Genomic DNA, 22,388 nt, shown 5'->3' on the forward strand with positions numbered 1-22,388 from the left:
ATATTTAACTGCTCCAGATATCTTTCGTTTCTTGTTGGGGTTTTTTTTGGCATTGTAATGGGGCGATTTGATCTTCAAAGGCCCCGTGCAAACCTTTGAAGCTTCCCAATCTCCAGTAGGGAGGGGAAGAGAGATTGGGAAGGGAGGGGGAGGGAATGTTAACAGTTTTAAAACCTGGGGAATCCTGAAGATGAACGAAGGGTTTAAAACCCATCGGGTTTAGCACATAGCCCTCAGGTAAACCTTCACCTTCTTTTCAAATGCAATTTTGGTGGGTGGCTTTGCAAACTCTTGGGCCAGGTGAGCAAGGTGGGCTCTATTCCCAGCAGCTGACTGTCCAGTGAGGTGCTCCTCAGCACCGGGGGCTCCATGGTACCTCGGTGAGAAACAGAGACACCGAGATTGGCAAAGACTATGGGGTGGGGGGGGAAGAAGGGAGAGAGAAAGAGAGGAGGGAGGAAAAGAGGGAGAGGAGGGAGGAGGAGAGCAGATACATTCCCTGCTGCGCTCCGGGCCAGCAGCACCCCGAGAGGTGAGACACAAAATGCATTTACCTTTAAAATAATGACTCATTTTATTTTTTTCTCTTTTAATACGTAGTTATAAATATATTTTGTCAAAATATATGATCATTATTGTCAAAAAACATTTGCACATAAAGTCATAAATAAGGTCAAGGTGAACGTTTAGTTTAGAGGAAGAGTCCAGCTAGAGCAAGCAGTTCTGGGGGGGACGGGAGGGAGAGAGGAGGGGAGGGGAGGGAAGGGGTCAGCGGCACCCGCACCCCTCCACCACCATCTCCTGGTAGTTTTTCAGCACCACCTTGTCATACTCATCCAGGTAGAGCATGGAGATGGCGCTCAGCTCCGTGGGCACGCAGCAGGCCTTGGGGATGCTGGAGTTGACGGAGTTGACCAACGTCTGCACGATGGCGTGGTTGGTGGAGTTGAGGTGGTCGGCCAGGGGGAAGGGGCAGTCCCCGTGGCAGTAAAACGCCTGGTAGCCCGGGGGGGCCACAATCCAATCGTTCCAACCCACGTCGCTGAAATCCACATAGAGAGCGTGGCGGCGGCAGTTTTTTTTGTTCTTGCGGGAACGTTGGTGCTTGGGGCTGCGGCGGGCCCTGCGGGTCAGCGCGTGGCCTCGTCCGTCGTGCCCGAAAGTGACCAGGAGCGGCCTGAGCTGCGCCCAGTCCCCGCCGTGCCCTTGAGGTAAAGATCGGCTAATCCTGACGTGTTTGCCCTGATGAGTCTGTGCCTGGTGGAGGTGGGTCACCTCGATCACCAGCCCGTGGTTCGGCTGCTTGTCCTTGGTCCACCGGATCACGGCTGGGCTCACATCGAAGGTCTCCCAGCGCGTCACGTTGTGGTGCACCAACCGCGTGTCCAACAGGCGCGTAATGGCCTGCGAGCGCTCCGACAGCGGCTTCATCACTTCGTAAATGTTTATCCGGTGGAAGCCCCTCTCCCACGCCGCGCTCGGCTCCTCCACCTGCTCCCGGTACAGCCGCAGCTCCGCCGACGAGATCACCTCGTTGTCCGGCACGCTGCTGAGGTTGAAGACGAAGCGGATCCGCGGCGCTTCGCTGGGACCCGGGACGCTCTCCAGGTGCTCTGAATGGGTGCAGGGAAGGGGGAAAACGGGGACAAAAGAACGAAACGGGAGCGCGTCAGCCTCGGGGCACGCAGCCACAGCCCCGGCGCCGTCCCGGCCCGCATTCACCTGCCTGGCTCAATTACCCCGCGCATCCCAATCGCAGTCGCAGCGGTCCCGGTGCCGCGCGCACTCCTCCGCACTCTGACCCCTTCCCTCCGCCTCTCTCCCACTTCGGAGGAGGTTTTTTCCCCTTTTGCTTCCCCCCCTGGGGCTCTAAAGCTGAGGGGAGCACAGAGCTGCCTTGTTACGGGGCGCAGGGGGAGAAAGCGAAGCAAATTCCAAAGCCGTAATGATGCGGCTGGATTAATAATTCAGATTTACTTTGGAAAAGAAACATCCGCTAGGAAACATTTGGATCAGATTACAAGGGCCTATTGAATAAACCTTATAAACACGCAGCTGTAAGTATTAAATTCGAGCAGGGGTTCTTGGGGGGAGAAGTTTTTGTTGCTTTTTTTGTTTGTTTGTTTGTTTTTGGGTTTTTTTTTCGTTTTTTTTTGGTTTTTTTTTTTCCTTAAGAGCAAAACCAGGCAGCGATTGCTTTGGAAGTTCAAAAGAAACACCGCGGGGGTGGGCGACCTCCCGCCCTCATTCGCTCCCGCTTCGGATGCATTAAATCCACGTGAGCCCAGCAATGATCCCGTGGCACAGGGACCGAGGGACAGAGTGGTCAAAGTGCTCCAACACCCTGAAACAGCCACGGGATGCTGGAAAGCCCGGCAGCACGCTGTCACCCGCAAACCGCACGCGTCGGGAGCGTTTTTCCTCCCGTAAAAAGTGAAGAGGCGGGCACAACCCGCTCCTAAACGCATCGGTGAGCTCCCGAGCGCTGCCGGGGCTGGGAATTTCCCTCCTCCCATCACTGACCTTCATGGTGGAAGCTCCTCACGGTGTTGGCCCGGCTGGTCGATCTCTCGGGATACTGCAGGCTGATCTCCTGGAGGCTCTCCTCCTCTTCTCCGGACTGGAGCCGATAGAGATCCAGCATGTAACTGGGGATGACGGCTGATTTGCTGGGCTGGGGCCGCCTTCGCAGCCCAAACATCTGCAGCAGAGTCGTTTCGAAACCCCGCAAGAGTTCATGGCTTTGGGCAGAGCGGCGTCCGGATCCGGCTTGTCCCTGAAGCTCTGCTACTTTCTTCCTGCCGGTCTCGGGGATCAGGCTAGCATGGTTGGTACCTCCCAGCAGGACTTGGCATAGTAGGATGACCATCAGCATTCGGTTACCAGGAATCATGGTGTCTCTGGGGTGTAAAAAACGCAACAACAAACGACAAGGAAAGTCAGGATGAGAAGCGAGCCCCCCCCCCCCCCCCCCCCACCCCTCCTCTCCTCCTCCTCTTCCGAAGAAAGTTGAAAAATACGAAAAAAAAATACATGGCAAAGCGAGATGAGAAGGAGCCAGCGGGGACAGGACGGCTCCCGGGGCATCGCGGCCGCTGCGGGAAGGGGCGCGCGGCGCGGCGGGGCGCGGAGCTGCGGGTTCGAATCCCGCTGCGGGACGCGGAGACAAAAATAAAGTTAAAAAAGAAGAAAAGAAAAAAAAAAAAAAGAAAAAAAAAAAAAAAAAGGAAAGAATTTTTTTTCTTTAAAAAAAGCAAAAAATAAAAATCGGCATTAAAAAAAAAAAAACAATAATAAAAAAGCCAAGGCGAGGAAGAAGAGGGCTGTACTCACTGACAGCAAGCAAGGCATATCAGCACAGTCCATGATTCTGGAGAGCCAGCGCGGACCCAGCGCGCCGAAAGCCTCCGGGGCAGCGGCTGCCGAGCACCTCCCGCGATCGCCGCCCGGGCGCAGTGCGGCCGCCGCCGCCGCCGGCCCCGGTTTTCTCCCGGCCCCGCAGTCACGTGGAGCCGCTCACCACCCCCCCCGTCGCCCCCCCCCCCTTCCCGGCCCGGCTCGGCCCGGCCCGCCGCCCCCGGCCCGCCCCCGTCCGGCCCGGCCCCGCGGGGGACGGCCCGACCCGCCCCGCCGCCCGCGCCTGGTTCTCCCTCCAGGGAGGGGGGAGGCGGCGGAGAGCTGCGGTCGGGCTGGGAGGGGTCCGCGGGGTGAGCTCAGGTGGGCGGCACCGTGGTGTCCCTTAAGTCCCCCCTTCGGTTTGGCCTCTCTCAGGTGCGTCCCGCGGGACGCGTCCCCGAGGGGCTGCGTTAACCCTGCTGTCTGCCTTCGGTTCCCACCTGAAATCGGAGTTTTCTCTCCCTTCCCTCTGGAATAAAGCTCATTCTCTCCGGGCCGGGTTCCCTGACCTCACGGGGGACACGTGTCCACAGCACGGTACCAATAGGGACACCCAAAAGAATGCTTCCTCTCCTGAACGTGCCAAAGGTTTCAGTGACGGCCAGATTTGGGGCTGAGTTGAAAGCCCAGGGCTCAAAGCTGCTCCCCAGCAGGGTGTGGGGATGGGGTGGCTGGTCACTGGGAGCAATGGGGTGGTCTGGAGAGGGCACTCCTGGGGTGGGAGCCCTGATGAAGAGTGATGGGGTGCCACAAGCAGACAAGGTGCAGATCGAACAATCCCATGGTAAAGAAAGAGCTCCTCCAGAGTGTCAGATTCGTCCCTTTGCCCTCCTGGGTTGGATAAACCACCACCTGTAGATAGAAAAGTTAATGAAGATTACAGGACCAAAAGACACAGTCAGAGGGTCGGCCACATGAACTCCTCATGGAATCACGGAACCGTTCAGGTTGGAGAAGACCTCCAAGATCCCCAATTCCAACCCCAGCCCTCCCCACCATCCCTCTGCCCACATCCCTCAGTGCCACATCTCCACTGAATACCTCCAGGGATGGTGACCCCACCACCGCTGAGCAGCTGTGCCAGCACCTCATTTCTCTTCCAAAGAAGACATGTTTCCTAATATCCAAGCTGAACCTCCCCTGGTGCAACTGAAGGCTCAGCTCATAGACGAACTGTGAGCACAACAGTTCCCCCAAAGCACCAAACTGCCGTGCCCAAGCACACGGCAGGACTGGGGCAGCACTCATCACCTTCCTGACACTGCCCCACAGCTCACACAACCAGGCACGACTTCCTTTAATATTTCATGTTTTCTAGCTCAGGCCTGACCCACGCATTACAAAAGCCTGGGGATGTCACCGAAAGGGCGCACGCAGATAAAAGGCAGTGCTGACACTGTAATATCTCTGAGTTATTCCTATACCACTCCGAGTTTAAAAGAAACATCTGTTAGCAAGGTATTTGGGCTATGAATCCATCACAATTTGTGAAATATTGCCATCGCCATTTCTAATGTATCACGCTGTGCGTTATTCTTAACAAGGGAAAACAATTTTTGGAGTAGCTGCTGTGCAACTTTTTAAAGTTAAATAACATTTTCATTGAAAATATCCCCACCTAAAAACAAAGTTTGTGCAAGGGCCTGTATGGCACTGCTCTTAAAACAGACCTCTGGGTTCGGCAGAGCAACCCATGCCTCTGTGTGGGAGCAGCACTCAGGTGTCACTCCTTCCCTAAGGACCTCATTCAGATTTTGGTAGGATCGGAGGTGCTGGCAATGTTTATCGATGAGGAATTCAGTCCCACAGCATCCAGCGCCTCCACGACGAAGCTGTCCCGTGTCCTTTGCCCAAGGAGGCTGTGGGTGCATTCAGGGCCAGGCTGGATGTGGCTCTGGGCTGCTGGTTGGTGACCCTGCACACAGCAGGGGTTGGAACTGGATGAGCACTGTGCTCCTTTGCAACCCAGGCCATCCTAGGATGCTATGATAAGAGGGATCCAAAAAGTGACTTATGTAATGCTGGTTAACCATGGCTCTGCACTAGGAGGTGGCCAGCTGGGGACAGCAAGCCCGTGGAGAGCACTGTGGTTTAGGCTCTTGTAGGAGGCAGTGGTGTATTTGAGTAGCTTATTGGTTACTAAGAAGTGTTAGTCATGGGGAAAGCTGTAGTATTTATTCCGTAAAATGTAAATACATAACCCAAACCACAGCGGAATAACCATGGATGGAAATAGTGTAGCATTTACTGAGGGAGCTGAAATGCGTTTCTACAGAAGCTGTATTTCCTTAGCCCCATAGAGAGTAATTCACCTTGAACGTAGCTTCTGCTCCAGCCCGTGGAGTTACACACAGGCTGAACTCGGTCCAGGCACGCTAAATAACTGAGTGTGTTATATATTCCAACCAAAAAAAGTGAATGCCAAAATGGAGCTAAAAATACAAATGTGGAAGGCTTGAAAAGCAAACACTGCTTAATTCAGCGGCAGATACAACATTGTATGTTTTAAAGATCCAGCAAATCAAAAATAGAGAACGTTATGTCTGTGCTCCATGTGAGACACACCTCACCACGCATCACATCTCGTGGCGGTGGGGAGAGTGGCTCAGGTTCTTCCCTGTGATCTGGCCCCAGCCGTACTGGGGCAATCCTACCTCTGTGAAAACCTCCCAGGATTGGAAGCAACACTGCTCATCTCTGAGCTAAGAACCACTTTGTCAGATATTTTAGGTCGGGTTCTTAGGAAGCATTTCTTCTAAAAGAGCGGTGCTGCCGTGGCATGGCTGTCCAGGAGTGGTGGGGTCACCGTCCTGAAGGTGTTCCAGAGCCATGGAGATGTGGCACTCCATCCACACGGTGGGGTGGGGATCTTAAAGGCCTTCTCCAACCTGAATGATTCTGTGGTTCGCTGGGAATGTCACCTTGCAAAGAATAGCCAGAGGACAAAGGTGAGTTGTGCATGTAGACCTCAGGTCATGTTTGCTGGTGGTGGTGAGAAGCCCAGGAACTGGCAGGTCCTGGATCCCTGGTGCCCAGCTCTGCTTGCAGTTATTGTTCTCATTTCAACCCTATGATCACAGAGCAGCCTAGAAGTATTCCTGATACAATCCCAGCTGCTAACATCTGCTCTGCTTCCAGGTTTCTCGTGCTCAGGCCTTACCAGCAGGCACCATGTGTGACAGAATCACAGAGCCATTCAGGTTGAAAAAGCCTCTGCGATCCCCAGCCCCACGCAGCCCACTGTGCCCACTGCCCACCTCCCTCAGTGCCACACCTGGGACACCTGCAGGGATGCTGACCCCACCACTGCTGGGCAGCCACTGCAGCACTGCTCTTTCAGAGAAGAAATGGTTCCTCATTTCCAGCATTCAGCACCTCTAGAAATTAGGCCAGTTCTGTTTACAAGACAAACTTCTCCACTCATGGCTGCACTTTGGGAGATGCCTCTGGACTTGGGCAGAGAGAGACCTCCCCAAACCAGTTCTTATATCCTGTTTTTTTTATTCTTAGAGCAGCTGCACCTTTTGGGCTCCAGAGTTTGCAAACAACCTGCCTTGGGAAAAGAAAGAAAAAATCAACCCCCCCCCCCAAAAAAAACCCCCACCCTTGTCTCACCAGATTTGTGCTAGAGCAGAAACAAGCCTAAAGCTGTAAATAAGTAAATAAAGTTATATATCAGAGAAGTTGTAATGACATGAATTACAGGAGGGGATGCCCATAAGTGTGCTGAGATCGACTCCCTCCTACCCCCTCCTTTCAACTGCCTAAGCTGGTCCATTAAAGCAAAGACACTGAACAAACAACTCCGAGGGATTACATTTTCCAAAGCAGCTCCTCGCTGAAGAGCCTGAATGCAGCCGATGGAAACAAGCACAGCTGCTGCAGTGGTGAAGGGAACAGCTTTTATTGCCACACTGAAATTTTTGTTACTGCTCTGAACGCTTCAGAGCTGGCCTGTCCCACCAGTGCTTCCTGCCTTTTCTTGAGAAGAGAAAGCCAGACCTCTCGTGGAACGCAGGATCAGGCCCAGCTTGGAGCTCACTCCAGCTTTACTTTCCTCTATTCTTAAGTTTTAAGGCTGATTTTTATCGTTTTGCAAAGTCTACAAAAAGGACGACCATGCCATGCAGGGAGAACATTCAGACTGAGCAAACCTGGGAATTTCACCCCTTCCTTTTTGTGCACACGTCGTCCATCTGCTCCAGTTACAACGCAAGGCCCCTTCAGTTCAGTGCTGTCCCTTCTGAGATTCTTGGGCAGTGCATGGAAACTAGGAGGCCTGGGTCCTGGGGAAGTGCTCCAGCAATACAAATCATAAAATAAAGCTAAAGCCTTTCTGGTGGTTTGTTATGGAAAGTCTCCTGACCTGTGCTACAAACAACTCCAGCACAGGTTGCTTGGAGAGGCAGTGGATGCCCCATCGCTGCAGACACCCAAGGGCAGGCTGGATGGGGCACTGAGCGCTGATGGAGCTGTGGGTGTCCCTGTGCACTGCAGAGGAGTTGAACATGATGACCTTTAAGGGCCCCTTCCAACCCCAACAATGTGAATCTGTGACTGAAGCCATGTGTTGTAAAATCGTTTGTACACTGATTGATCACTGTTACAAGAGGAAAATCCATATTCTCATGCATGTTCTGGAAATAATCATTGCTTTTAGCCTACATTTGCTTCCCATTCAATCAAAGCCTCATCCTTGAGATGCGAGAGGGACCTCCAGAAGGTGAGGGATGTATTCGCAGGATCATACAATCATTAAGGCTGGAAAAGACTTCTAAGGTGATCTTTGAGGTCCAGCTGCCAACCCATCACCACCAAAGACCATCCAGTTCCAGCCCCCATACCACAGGCAGGGTTGCCATAAACTACACAGACACCAGATGAGGCTGCCCAGGGCCTCCCAACCTGGCCTTGATCACCTCCAGAGATGAGCATCCACAAAACCATCGTTTTCCTAAGGAACACTGTAAGGCCATAAGAGAAGAAGGCTGATTTCAGACTGGTTGAGCCACAAATACGTTTTGAGAACACCACAGTGCTGGCATCTCCCTCAGCATCCACACCACTTCAGAGTCTCCAGCGCTGATATTAATGATTAATTAATTATAGCTTTAATGATTTCAAATGCTAGCACAAGGCATAAATAAGCAGAGCAGGACAACTGCTGCAAAAATAATTCTAGGAGGACATGCTTGAATTTGCTAGATGAGTTTGCTCTGAACACGTTCTACTTGGCTTTCAGCAGCAGCAGAGGAGTTTAGCAGTGAGCATTATCCTAAGTGCCTGGAAATGTCAGCACACCTATGAATTTCAGACTCATGGCTGTGAACGTCCTCTCCTGAAATTAGAGAAGAGAAATCCTTTTAGGGATTCCCATCTGCCTGGAGGTGGAGAACACGGGCACGGCTTGTGGCTTCCATCTCCAGCCACAGGAGGCTGGTGGGGCTCATTTGCACCACCTGCCTGGTGACTAAGTGCTCACCATGAGCAGATCAAGGGTCATTCATAGAAAGTACTCATCAAATAGGCTTTTGTAGCAAATGTGTATGAGAGCATCAGCTTCCCACAGACATGTGATGAGAAAAATCACTTCAGGAAGAAAGGCTGCCTCTCCACGGCCATCTAAATGAGGCTGCAGGTTATATTGGCTTTGTTAGTTCTGTCCTACTTCAACTCAATATCCCATGTACCTTTATAGCCATGCATATGGTTATAAACACACATGAACACGTAAACACAAATCCATCACACTTGGCTAAATCAGGCTCAGTGCAGTAAGGTCTTCACTCAAGCTTACTCTAGTGCAAAGCAATCCATGTTAGTGCAACACATTTGTCAGGTCAACGCAGTTCACTCCAAGTACCCTACAAGTTTAGTCCTTCTGAAACACGTAGATGGGAAGGAAGGAACTACAAGTACTTCCAGTCCTTCCTGACAATAACTTTCTAGCAGGACCTACTTCACTGCAGTGCAACAGGACCGTTTTATTACTGATGAAGTGAGCTAAGGAGTGAGGTGCTCCCTGGGTTTATTCTCAAGGTAGAAGTGTTCTTACTTACTGTTACCTGCTCTGTCTTCTTCGGTTCTGAGACAACACCTGTAAGCAGAATCAAAGCCCACCACATTCTCTCCTAAAAATCTATTACCCAAAGGCACCTGAGCAAGAGCAGAGCTTGTGTCAACGGCAGCAAGGCACGGTTTCATTTGTGGCTTTTTCCTCCCTAAGCAATTACCTGTTTCCCCCTTCACTGCTTCCATCACGCACAGACGCTGAGTCAGCAGCCTGAAGCTGGGAAGTTCAAAGGCGAGAGGTTCTGGGCCACGCTGCAAGTGCTGGCGTGCCTGCAGGAAGGCAGGTCTGATGATGAAGGAGTTGATTTGGACTTCAGAAGCTTCAGCTTTGTGACTCTGTGACACCACAAGCCTACTTTATCCAACTGGTTAATTATATGCTTAACCGTGAAGGGTGATTAAAAAAAATTAGGAAAGGAGAAGATTAGAATTAAAGGCATGGCAGAGTCTCCATCTGGGAAGGAGAGCACTTTGAACCATCCTCAGAAATGAAGCAAAACCACACGTCAGTTCTGAACAAGACCTAGAGTCACTGCATGGCTCAGGTTGGAAGGGACCTTAAAGATCATCCAGTTCCATCCCTCCTGCTGTGGGCTGCTTGCCACCCGATAGATCAGTGCCACCCAGTGCCACAACCCAGCACACAGAAGGCTCTCACAGCATTTCAGTCCCCGTGAGAATACTGGGAGAACTACATCATACAAGACTGTTGTATAAGATCTTGTTTACGGCCCATGAAACAACAGGTTTGCTGCTACCAGGGTATGCATTGCCCCACACATCACAGAGGGACATCCTCACCACTCAGCTCTTGGAGAACAACCAGGGCTGGCTCTCCTTTTGTCGCACTGGCTTGAGAAGAAGAGCAGAAGGGAAACATTGCTGGGAGACGGAAGCAAAATCTTCCCTGTAAGAAAGAAGCAAAAAATGAACATGCCTGGAAAGGAAGAACTAAGCACATTGTTGTCTGAGGTGGGTTTCCAGCATCTTTCAGAGATGGGCTTCAGCTTATGGGCTGGCAGCCCGTGGGCCGAAGAGAGGCCAACTCCTTGACCTGCGGACTTCAGTGCAAAGGCAGTCTGTGCTCTCTGATACCTAATCCAAATGATGTGGGCAAACCATTGCTGTACGTGTGTACCGTGCCTGTCTGATCCCACAGGCAAACCAGGCTTCTTAATCAGGGCCATCTGCAGGGTCTACTTGTTTTATTTTTAAAATACAGCTCACAGAGAAAGAAAACCGAAGGACTGTTCCAGGAAAAGAGAGAAGAAAGACATTTAGGAGAACTATCTACAATTCAGTTTGAAGAAGGAAGAAAAACTGCAAACATCCCACATCTCTCTGTTATAAATGAAGGGACCCTGGGAGGGAGGCACTGCACACCCACCTGGGCACAAGGGTTTGCAGCCAGATCCCTGAGGAGAAGCAGGAGAGAAAAGTGATATGGGAAATAAGTGAAAACCAAGAAGGCAAATTCAGGCTGGGCAGAGGGCCAAAGAAAGGCCAAGTGCAATTCTAGAAAATGGGAGCGAAGCCAAAGGCACCAAGGTGTCACAACAGGTTTGTGCTGCTCTGCAAAGACAACTGTGAGCGATGCAGCCGGCAGGTGCACAGCATCACAGACCTGGAAGGATGCAGGCTTCGAGCTCGGGTGTTGAACAGATGGCTTAAGATAAGAGTTTAAAGCAGCATTTTCCATTTGCGTTGTGCCCACTCTCAGTGTGACACTCATGCTTCACAGCAGCAGCCAGCTGGGCACACTGGTGTAACACTTTGAGTCACAAAAAGCAGGACAAGGCAGCTGCAGCGATTTCCCTGAGGATCTCTTTGGTCTCACCCCACATTCCTGCTCGTCCCACCTCTGCCCTGCTGGTTGCTGCCTCTTCCCACCCTCTGTGCTCGTCCCTGAGGAGGCGCAGAGGCAAAGCAGGGCGGGGGGTTCTGCTGCTTCCACTTCAGACCAGGCTGAACATGGCAAGGACACTTGGGGCCGAGTGGGTTTGGGACTTGAGGGACTCCAAGGAGGAAATTAAGTGGATTAAGACACATGGTTGGAGAGCAGAGGATAGAATGAAGAAGTGAAGAGAGTTTAGAGCCACTGAGTCTTGACTTGAGTCAGGGACAGCGGATCCAAATACGGATCCAAATCACAAAACAGCAGTGACTTCTTTTTTCAGAGGTTCCCCTGTTGGTAAGCCACCAAGAGCCCAAAATGAGACAACCCCAGAGGAGGAACCATGAAACAGAAGGCATGACTGGATCACCTTCATCACAGCTTTTGGTAGGGAAGCATGCTTGAAGCGGATGTCTGAAGGTATTTACGGTGTTGAGAATGGCTGCAGCCTGCAGGCAACAGAAGGGTCACCAGAAAACTGGAGACCTATCTGGTCTGTGCTTGCAGGAGACAGCTCTGTTCTTTCAGAGGTAGCTCTCAATGCACTCAACATTCTTCAGGATGCAGAGAATTTATCTCACTGAGCAGCATCCACACAGGCTCATTCTGCCCTGCTGGGCAAAATCTCCTTTCTCCCCAAACAGCAAAACTCCAAGTCCAGCCTGCAAACAAAACAAAACAAAAGAAAACAAAACAAAACAACCGACCACAGGCAGCGGACGAAACTACAAAAGCATTTTTTAAAATAAAATAAATAGCTAAAAGCTGAGCTCTGGGTTCGGTGCTGCATTCCCACAGTCCTGGCTCTACCAGCTACAGAGATCCCAGAGCTCTTGGCCTTCACGGGGCGAGCAGCTCCGTGTCTCCCCTGGCAGAGGGCACACATGGTGATGTGGCTCACATTACTGAGCAGGATCGGATGATAGGTGCAGATCCACGATGCTCAGCAGCAGGCACAGCTGGTCAGCAGCCCACAGGTCAGTCCTTTCCCTCTGTCTGAACGTCCATCCCCACCTTCCTGCTCTGAAGTAAGAAGAGGCCCTTCCTTCTTCCTTCTCTTGTTGCTGCAGCTCTGCATGGACATGATTACAGCACAGGGCATCAGTGCAGTACGTTTCAGCTCACACACACTTGTTACAGCCAGAACTGTTGTAAAATGGCTGTTTTGACTGCACCGTAAGAAACGAGCAGTAAATCCAGAGAAAAGCCCTGCCCCACAGCCTTGGGAAATGCACTGTCATCCTTTGCTCCCTTTGTAGGTCGGGAGATTTTTCTCCATGTAATTTTATGCTGCTCAGACACCTGATGACCCGAGTGGTCCCAGGAAAGGGGAATTGGCTTCCTCTTTAAAAAGCCTGCTGTTTATTTGCAATTTAGCTTACCTGACTTGTTTAAAGCGTTATCAGAGTACGCCCATCTACTTTCTTTTATTCGTTTTCACCTGATATCCAAGATTTGCTTGAATTGAGAATGCCTAAAGCCTCAGGCGTGTTCCTGGGTGTTCTCAAGTCTTAAATGCCACTGCTTAAAGAGTTAAAGATCTAGATGGCTGCACTAAGAGGATGATAAACTAATCACTCAGTCACTGCTGGTGAGCCTGGTGTCATTTACTGAAACAAGGAATGCATTTAAAAATGTAAAAGAAACTCCATGCGGCGCAAAAGCCAAAGATGGTTGTTAGATTGTCAAGGTTTACTTTGGAGAAAGTCCTCAGTTTAATTACTTGCATTTAAACAACAGAAATATTTTTCCACACATTGAAGAACCGAACGTTTTCCTTTCAAGTCAATGTGATTTTTTTTAATATGACTCAGGGCAGCAGATTACATTCAGGGGACTACAGAAATATAAGAAAAGGGCTGGGGAGAAAAAAATAAATCTTATAGGGGCAAGTAAGAGATGTGTCCTATCATAATCATAGGAAAAGCAGATACAGAAATTATAGTACTGCGACTTCACATTTCCCCGTTGATTTGTATCTTCTTGTTCTGTGAAACACTGTGATAGAAAAGCACAGCTCTCAGCACTCAACAGAAACAGTTTTCTCTTTATGTAAAAGCCAGGCTCTGTTTTGCTGTTAGAAGAAGGAAATGCTTCAAATCATTTTCCTTGCAGACTCTGAACTGTGAAGGAAATGAAAGGGTCCAACACTTTGTTTTTGCATTTTAGGATTTGGAAGACTGGAGTTTTTTTAATCTGGCCCTATTCCTATCAAATAAGACTAAAACATCAAAGGAATTTTGTAGGGCTCACCCAGTCAGCTAAGCTGCCAATAATATCACTTTTGTATCTTTGGTTCTTATAGCAGAACATGACAATTCCAGCGTGCCTTGGGGCCTGTGCTTTTCCACCACACCAAATCACAGAGCTACAGTCAGTGGATTCCACCACAAGTTCATCACTGATGAGGAATTAAGGCCTGGAGTGATAGAGAATATTCCTCCAAAGCAAAACAGGTGTGCCCACAGCTCCTCTCTGCAGATCAGTGTCAGTTTGCCCTAGCAAACTGGCAGTCATAGGAATATGGGTTTTGCACATCCTTACAGTTTAGCAGCTCTTCAGAGACTCTGGATAGGTTCTCTGATGTGGCTCTCGCAGACCAGTTGGTGTCAGTTTGACCTAGGAAACACAAGTAATAACAGAAGATGAAGCAATATCCGCTTAGCAAGTGCTAACTGCTTACCAGCTCTCCAGGGACTAGGTGGGCACTGCTTGCTGGCTTGAGCGAAGCTCGTCCCACAGTTCTGGTACTGCAACCCAAACTTCTTCCTCTTGGGAGGCAGAACACACACAGGACCACCACGACATGCCTGACAAGCTGCCCTTCCCTGCTGGGTGATGGCCAATGGCTCAGGTGGCTCTGCTGGTATAGGCACAGTGTCTGTAGATGTAAAGAGAGCTTCAAGCAGAGCCATGGGATCAAAATTCGGGTGCAACTCCAGCTGATGGAGAAATCTACAGCAACCTCATGTCCTGAAATGAACATTGAAAATACATCAAATTGCTCTTGAAAGGTGGCTATTTCCCTGCATGCCTAAAAAGGGAAGCTAAATGAGTAACTCAGGTGCTGCTGTCTACATTTAAAGATCTAAAGGCAAAAAAGATGAATGCTATTCAAAGGAACCTGCTGTTCCTGTTGTATAAACTTTTCCCTCTACAAAGAGACTGCGTTCATCCTAGGAACTGTCTCACTTGCCTCACTGCACTCCATGAAAGGGAGAGAGCAAACACTTTAAGATCAGTGGGATCCAGTAATGGTTCCACTGGTAAGGAATGGGAAACTTGAAATATACTCGCAGTTCAACACAGCATAATCACTGTGCAAACTATTTCTCCCCCATCTTTGTATGCATGTATTTAAAGAGTTGAAAAACTGCTGCTCTAGTGCTTCTCAGCAGCTAATAAAAACCCTTGTTAATAACATCTGGGTACAAGATAAGAAAACCCTGCAAAGAAACACGAGGCATTCAACAAGTTTCTGCAGTGGGTTCATCACCAGTCCTCTGAGGACTTTGCTCTGATGTCCACTGAGGTGTTGGGGTGTTTTTCCATTGACTTCACTGGGCCCTGAACCAAGACCAAAGCCTCCCCGCTGCGTTTTGGACATTTATTTGTGTTTGATCTGTAATAAGATCTTTCATTTCTCTTATTTCTGTAAAAACAAATAAAGCCACAGAACAGGAAAGCAACTAAACACACGCTTATCTTCGAGCATATCCCTAAACCCGTTCACTTCAAGCCCTTAAGTCCTATGGACCCCTGAGAGAGAAAAGTACACACTTAAAATTAAACATGTGCTCAGGGTGTTTGCTAATTAATGATGGCCCTGTGTCTTACAGGGCCCTAAGCACATATTAAAGCATTTGAGGTTTTAGGGTCAGTATGGTAGAAATTCCATGGAAACCACCTCAGAAGTACAGCTCTCGGTGCTGTATCTAACACTGAGCCTGTCTTTATGAAAGGTGAATCTGATCTAGCACTGATTCTGTTGCAGTACCATTTGCTACCAGCTGCAGGAAGTGGACTTTCTTAGTTGTACAAACAAGAATATCTAAAACAAGAGCCTTTTCTTGGCTATTGCTACAAAACAGCTCCATCATGATGACCAAACTCATCACAGCAAAACTCCTTTTTTGCAGTGTATGTGTTCACTGGCATCTCGTGAGCAACTGTGTCTTGCTTCAGACAAAATATGGTCTCTGGCCTCCTCCACTTTGCTTAGAGGAAGCACTCATGATCCTCTCAAGGGTGGCTGTTGGAAGATAAGGGAGCCTTCACCACCAGACCAGCCAAAAAAAGAAAGATCATTCCCAGTCATCTGCAAGGAGCAAAAAGCATTTTTTTCTTTGCCACACCTTGTTTATTTTGGACCTTTGCTAAAGAATTTTGGAACTCTCAGCCCACAGATAGGGCCTCAAATTTAACAGCTCTGACAGGTCAAATCAATGTTGTCTCTGATGAGAGAACATTTGGGAAGACTCCTTGCAGAAAAGGCCTTTCCATACAGTTCTGCCTGAGAACTTCTTCCTGAAGTTCTTCCTGAAGTGAAGCTACTGAGCACTTCACATTCACATGGGCACCACATGCCAGCTGACATCCCACCTCGTGCCTTTATAGCATCTCCCATGCAAGGACCAAGACCTTCTGTCCTTCTCCATTTTTCTTTTAACATATCCTCCTAAACTTCTTTCTCAAAGTCCACCATTGCACTCCACTTTAAGATGCTCTTGGCCCTCCAGCTCTCTCTATACATTTTATGCTGTCCCACGCTCATAGGTTCATAGTTCTGCAGGCTGAACAATGAGGCTATGCTTTCATGTCCACTACCAAGGAATCTTGATGAGATGTTAGCACCCACAACTCAAATTAGCCAGAGCACCAAGTCTGATGCTCCTGCTGGCTTGGCTATTTATACAGGCCAAGGAAAGAAAGACAGGTGACATCTAAACCCAGCATAAAGCCTTCAGAATAAATAAATAAATAAATAAATAAATATTTGAGTGCTTCACATCATATGGCTGCACTGTCTTTGATCTTAATCTGGATTTACCACAGCTTCACACTTACCTTTGAGTAAAAGGCTGAGTCAGTGCAGCGCCCAATGAATTCACCAAGAACAAAAGGATGCTGCAGGCTTTGCTTGCCTGGAAGCATCAGTCCTCCACAAGCCAGGATCTAGAAAAAGACACAAAATAGCTTCAGCCCAGCCCGCGCTACTTTGGAGGACAAAGAGGAGCATAAGCACAGGAAACTTTTTATGGATCCTTTCACAGCCCCCAGTCTTCACATTAACAGCAATAGTCTCTGTAGCTCCTTAATTCTTCAGAGCCAAAGACTCAGCCCATGGGACGCCACAATAAGAGGAAACTTTCTGAAGAAGCAAGAGTGATCATCCAGTTTTAAACTGCCCTGGGGGACAGCCTACACAACTTTTGGAGAGCAAACGTTGATATCACTGCAGGCAAGCGGATTTTAGAAAGTCTGTGTGATGGACATACAATACTACTCAACATTCCCTCACCCTGCTATCCTTCCCAATGCTTTTCCACAGGCTGCTTTCCACATAGACTGTGGAAATGATGTGTTGTCTTCCTTCTGATGGCAGATATGTGGATTTTCCCAAGGAAACTTAGGGAAAGAAAATGTGTTCGATATATTTCCAAATCCCAAAGAAGAATGGATGGCTGTACTCTGAACAGACCTCCGAAAATTCACTTCTTTCACCACCAGATTCCTGTTCCCAATGCTAACGCTAACCTCTCTGTTTCCCTTCCTTTCTACACAAGATTGATTCACAGAACTTGATTTAAAGGATGTTTATTTCCATAACAAAAATGATCAGGGGTCTAAAAAACATGACCTATGAGGAAAGATTGAAAGAATTGGGTTTGTTTAGTCTAGAGAAGAAAAGACTGAGGGGGAGACATGATAACAGCCTTCAACTATGTAAAAGGTTGTTGCAGATAGGAAGGTAATAAATTGTTCTCCGTGTCCACTGGGTATAACACAAGAAATAATGGGTTTAAATTGCAGCAAGGAGGAATTAGGTCAAGCATTAGACAAGTTTCCTAAGAGGAAGGACAGGTGAGCACTGGAGTAAATTAGTCAGGGAGCTGCAGACCCTGTCACTGCTGAGACAAAGGTTTGCCAGGAATGGTTCAGACCTTGGGGCAGGGGGGATGGATGATCTCCCAAGGTCTCCTGCTAGGATGTATTTGCACCAGTCAATGTCATCACGATTACCCACAGCACAGGAAGAAAAAATCCTTGAGCACTCCCAAAGATTCTTACTCTTGGTTTTATCTGTAGCAGCAATGTATTTGAAGGCATCCACAGTTATTTCTATCTAGACAATTAATTAAAGAATCATTTTTACATACCTTCCCCCTGCATGTTTTCCTCTCGTGGTTCGCGCTGTAAGATGACATTTCTGCATCTACGAGGAGGCTTTTCTCCAGATAAGAGATGCAGGACTCCCACACAGGCAGTCCCGTCTGGAAGTGATGCCTGTCAGCATCAGCTGTGCCTGACCAAGGCCCTTTCAGATCCCTGGGCTCATACATCACACCCATGCACTGCTCACAACAAGAGTTCTGCAGGAAACCCATGGAAATACAACACTCACAGAGCGTGCGCTGAAGCCAACCTTGTCAGACAGGGTTCCTCTCCTCCCGGCATGGGGGACTCAGCCCCACAGCATGTGCCAGTCCAACCAGTTCACCCCCAGTGCAAAGGACAATGGAATGGCTTTTAAAAAACATATCACAACTTCCTGCCATTGCAGGCAGCCCTTTGCTATAAAAGCCATTTGGCTTCTCAACAACACAAGCGATATTCAATAAAAACAACGGGACGTTTCTCCACATGCTTGATGGTTCAAGACAATCATCCTGGTAGATACACAGCCAGAGGAACAAAAACCCCATTTATCTAACCAGTGAAGAAAACACAAATATAACCATTCCGTGGTGAAACTAATCTGCTCCATATATCCTCCAGTAAGCCATGATTTCAGTTTTCTTGCCCAGATTGCAATTTCTTTCCAACTGACATTAAAACCACCTTACCCACGGTTGGTTTCTTACTTGAGGAAAATCACAACAACTATCCCATTCACCAGGAAACGCCATTTTGGTGCGTTCCAGCCTAAATGTTTACTTTTTTAAAGGCTGGTGACAGATTTCCATCAACGAGAAGGAAAAATATCAGCAGAATTCAAGGATATCTGGGTAAATCTTGTTTCAATGCTCTGATTTCTCATCTGAAATAACGTTAACATAACTGCACTGCTTTCGCTGGAAAGTCATGTGCGCACACACACATGCAATGCACCAAAAGTAAGAGAAACATTTTTTCTGGCCAACGAAACATATAGTATGGTACCAGGATATAGATACAAATATATTTAAGAGAACTTCTTGTATCGTTATTTCATGCTGTTCAGCAGATGCAGACTTTGATGGCACACAACATCTCACCTGTTCCTCCTTCAGGTTTCCAGTTCAGGTTCCTACAAAGAAGCACCGATTCCTACAGGTCCTGGTCTGAGAACAGGGTTTGTCTCCCTCTGCTGGTGCTGTTTTAGCTTTTGGTGTCTTGAGTGGCTGGAAAATATTAATAATATTTTCTAAAACACCTGAGAAATCCAGGAGACACTCCTCGCTCAGTTCTCTAATCACAGAGATCAAGTGCTGGCTGAAGAGCCAGGTGTGGTTAAATAAAGTAACACTGATACCTTGATGCTGATCAGGAACTGCTATTTCCCTCCTTGCACTTGCTGAAGATTCTTTGTTTCTGAATCAGAGCTACCAGGGAGGCTAATGGGGCACCCTGGGGCATTACTTCTTCATGTCCCCTAACAACCAAACAGCCACACCACAGCGTGCCTGGACATGGGTCTGTTTAAACCAGAGCTCCACTGAATAAGGGCCTTAATTCGGGTCCATCTTCACATTTTCCCACTCTGTAAGAAAGACAGCAGAACTCTCACTGATGTGTGAATGGATAATGCTCTGCCCATGGAACCTGCAGTCCCAGCCAGCGGCATAAATTACTACACAAAGACCAGGGAGGCAATGCTTACCAGTTTAGGACAGAGTATTTGTGGAACAGCGGAATCATGATGGCTGGAAAAGACCACTGAGCTCATGCAGTCCAACCATCATATTCCTGGTCCTGAAGCAGGACAGCTATGGTAGGTGAACCTACTGGACGCAGAGGAACCAGCTCTCGAGGCTGTGCAGCTATGCCTTCAAGCCTAAGACTTGCTCCTTTGACTTTGAACTGGCAGTATTGTCAGGAAGAGTGGCATTAAACAAGACTATTCCCTGCAGTGACGAAGTGTGACAATTGCAGGGATGGATACCTGCTGTTGTGCCATCTGAAGCTACGGAAGGCAAACCTCACGCCATATTCCTGAGACATTAACTGCACCCTTTAAACCTACATGCTCAGATTACCACCGAGCTCTTTTCTTCTTGGTGGATTTGGCTGGGGAAGATGCTAACCCAGAGTGTCTCACACCACAGCACGAGCATTTACAGCAATCTGGCAGCACATCTAGAAGACAGGGGAAGCTGATACACAATACTGTGTATACAACACCAGGTAGGATTCATCTTACCTAACTCTATCCATCTGAAAGACAAGCATCAGCTCTACGCTCGTCATATTAGCTCCCCAAAGAGTCAGCAGTGACATCCACTTCAAGAGGGCAACTTATTCCACGGCTTTGCTGAGATAAACCCAACCCCATGAAAGCATTATCACCTCCATTTTTCACTTCAAAATAAGAGAAGACTATCAGTTCTGTTCTCATCATTCACCTGACGGACAAGTGAGGCTCTGTAGAAGGCAATGGAAACACCCTGAATGACTTCAGCTGAAAAATGAGTCATGTGCTGAGGTCAGAACAACGACCTGGGTAGATCCCACATAATCTTTGCATTCATTTGAATATCTTTGCTTAAGATATTTTAGGGAAAAAATGAGTCAGATGGATCAAATCTATCACTTTCAGTGTGAGAACTGAATCCTCCTTGGAACAGCTCCAGCTAAATCTCCTGCCTGTGAGATGAAATACTGGAGTTGCAGGGTAAGGAAAGTGATCATCAGGACGTACATTTCCTGAGCATGGGAAATAGGTCTGTAGGCACAGTACTGATGCTTACAGAACTCCCCATCGTGCGTTTCACTCCTGGTTCTAAAAAAGACGACCGCTTCAGCAGTGTCAGATCCCAACACAGGCTGCTGCATTTACTTCTGCATTGAAACGCACACACGCACATAAAAACACCATTACATCAAGAATATGCCATCACATCAAGATTGATTTAGCCGAATCCCCCATAATTAGGTCATAACGTACGATTCAGCAGTTGTTAAGTCTGTCGTAAGGAAATCTACAAAGGGAATGAAATATTTAAAGCAGCAATAACGTACGTATCCTGCTTCGCTATTTAGGCACGGTTACACGCATAAAAACAAAGGAGCAGCTCTTAATCACAAGGACAATTTATTTCGCTGACCTTCCTATGGGGACGCATGCCAAAGCTGCTGGGGGTTGGTTGTTGGGCCGCTGGGTGGGTTTTGCAGCAGAAAGTGCTCTGGCCCATTGTTGGAGGCTCTGGAGAAAGCAGAGCATCATGCAGCGCTAATTTACAGCCAGCACAGCTGGCAGGGCGGCAGCACGGGACACAAACTATGGTTAAAAATAGGGCTGGCTTGACGAAATCTCATTCTGGTGCCTTCTAAAGGTGAGGGGCTTGGAACACAGACATCTCATTCTGCACCACCGCTGAGTCCATTTTCATCTTTGTGCTTTTCCCCTTGGATCCTGAGCTCCGCTTCGGTTTTGAACTTACATCGGAAGGCAGGAGGTTAAACCAAACTGCTAACTGTGTCTCTTCAAAACTGACATTTAATACAGGGTATAAATCACTGTGGGAGCCTGTTATTCCTTCAGGAATGCAATTACATAGGGTCAAATAAAACATGAAAGAACCCAACAAGTTTTAAAATGTAGTATGTTCTCAGAAGCAGGCAAGAAGGAATGCAAAGCAGTCCAAATATGCTAACATCCACATGTTGTTCTGTATGAGGGGGATTAGAAGGAAAGGTTTCTGTTCTTTAATGATTATGTTGTTAAGCATAGGTATGTCTGCAGGTTCAGGGCCCTCACTGAACACCAGTGCATTCAGGGAGCTTTGGGCAGATTACTGTATTTATTTAAAGCAGGTGTCTTTCGCCTATCACTACCTCAGTTGCCACTGCTTAAGACGCCATTGAGCGTACAAATGGGACATGCAGGATGGACACTCATCTTTACCCACGAGGCTCTGGGCCCAGAATGGAGGTATTCCCCATTCATGTGGGCTCCAGCAGCCACGTTGTTGGGAGAGAAACACAGAACGGCCCGGGTTGGAAGGACCTCAAGGATCACGAAGCTCCAACCCCCCTGTGCCATGCAGGGCCACCAACCTCCACATTTCACAGCAGCCCAGGCTGCCCAGGGCCCCATCCAACCTGGCCTTCAACACCTCCAGGGATGGACGGGGCATCACAGCCTCTCTGGGCAGCTGTTCCATCACCTCGACCACAGTACTGCCAAAGGACATCTCTGGTCCATCTTAGGTCACCCCAACCCCTCTCAGTCCCGTTGCTTTGCCATGGAACAATGCTAGAGAGTAACAGGCCAACACATAAATAAAACATCACGCAGCCCGTTAAAATCTGAACAAAAGACAGATTAAGCAGGTTCAGCACCTCCTATAAAATCACTCCCTGTCACCATTCACGTTTCACTCACGTTTCTCCGAGGTCAGAAAAAAACCAACACCCTTCTGCTTTTGTGTTTCAGCTGCGTGTTTAAATAGCCCAGAAGGAAATGTCGTGTGGCCAGAGATTCGAGCAAATTTTAAGGTCAACTTCTGCCACCCTCAATTGTGCAAAGCAGTATTTTACACTTTGAATGGTAAAAGCAAGCAAACTTTGAAGTTTCCTCACTGCAAATCTGGGACTTATTGAA

General features: G+C 48.4%; 1 protein-coding gene across 1 annotated transcript; it reads right to left on the reverse strand.

The window, feature by feature from the left end:
* Positions 1-555: 555 nt before the first annotated feature.
* On the reverse strand, positions 556-3,475 carry BMP4 (bone morphogenetic protein 4). The gene is made up of 3 exons (XM_052696646.1): positions 3,334-3,475; positions 2,524-2,900; positions 556-1,613 (listed from the first exon to the last, which is right to left on the reverse strand). Exons 2-3 carry the CDS (start codon positions 2,891-2,893, stop codon positions 769-771), a joined length of 1,215 nt encoding a protein of 404 aa, XP_052552606.1. The 5' UTR covers positions 2,894-2,900; positions 3,334-3,475; the 3' UTR covers positions 556-768.
* Between the last annotated feature and the right edge of the window lie 18,913 nt (positions 3,476-22,388).

This window comes from Tympanuchus pallidicinctus, unplaced genomic scaffold (assembly GCF_026119805.1).
Source record: "Tympanuchus pallidicinctus isolate F22 unplaced genomic scaffold, pur_lepc_1.0 scaffold3, whole genome shotgun sequence".
Taxonomy (NCBI): Eukaryota; Metazoa; Chordata; class Aves; order Galliformes; family Phasianidae; genus Tympanuchus; species Tympanuchus pallidicinctus.

What these genes read in the sequence shown, in the direction of transcription:
- BMP4 (XM_052696646.1), bottom strand. Translation starts at nt 2,893, where the DNA reads ATGATTCCTGGTAACCGAATGCTGATGGTCATCCTACTATGCCAAGTC. An exon ending in GAGGAGCTTCCACCATGAAG is followed by an intron (nt 1,614 to 2,523) that starts GTCAGTGATGGG and finishes GCACCCATTCAG; the next exon opens with AGCACCTGGAGAGCGTCCCG.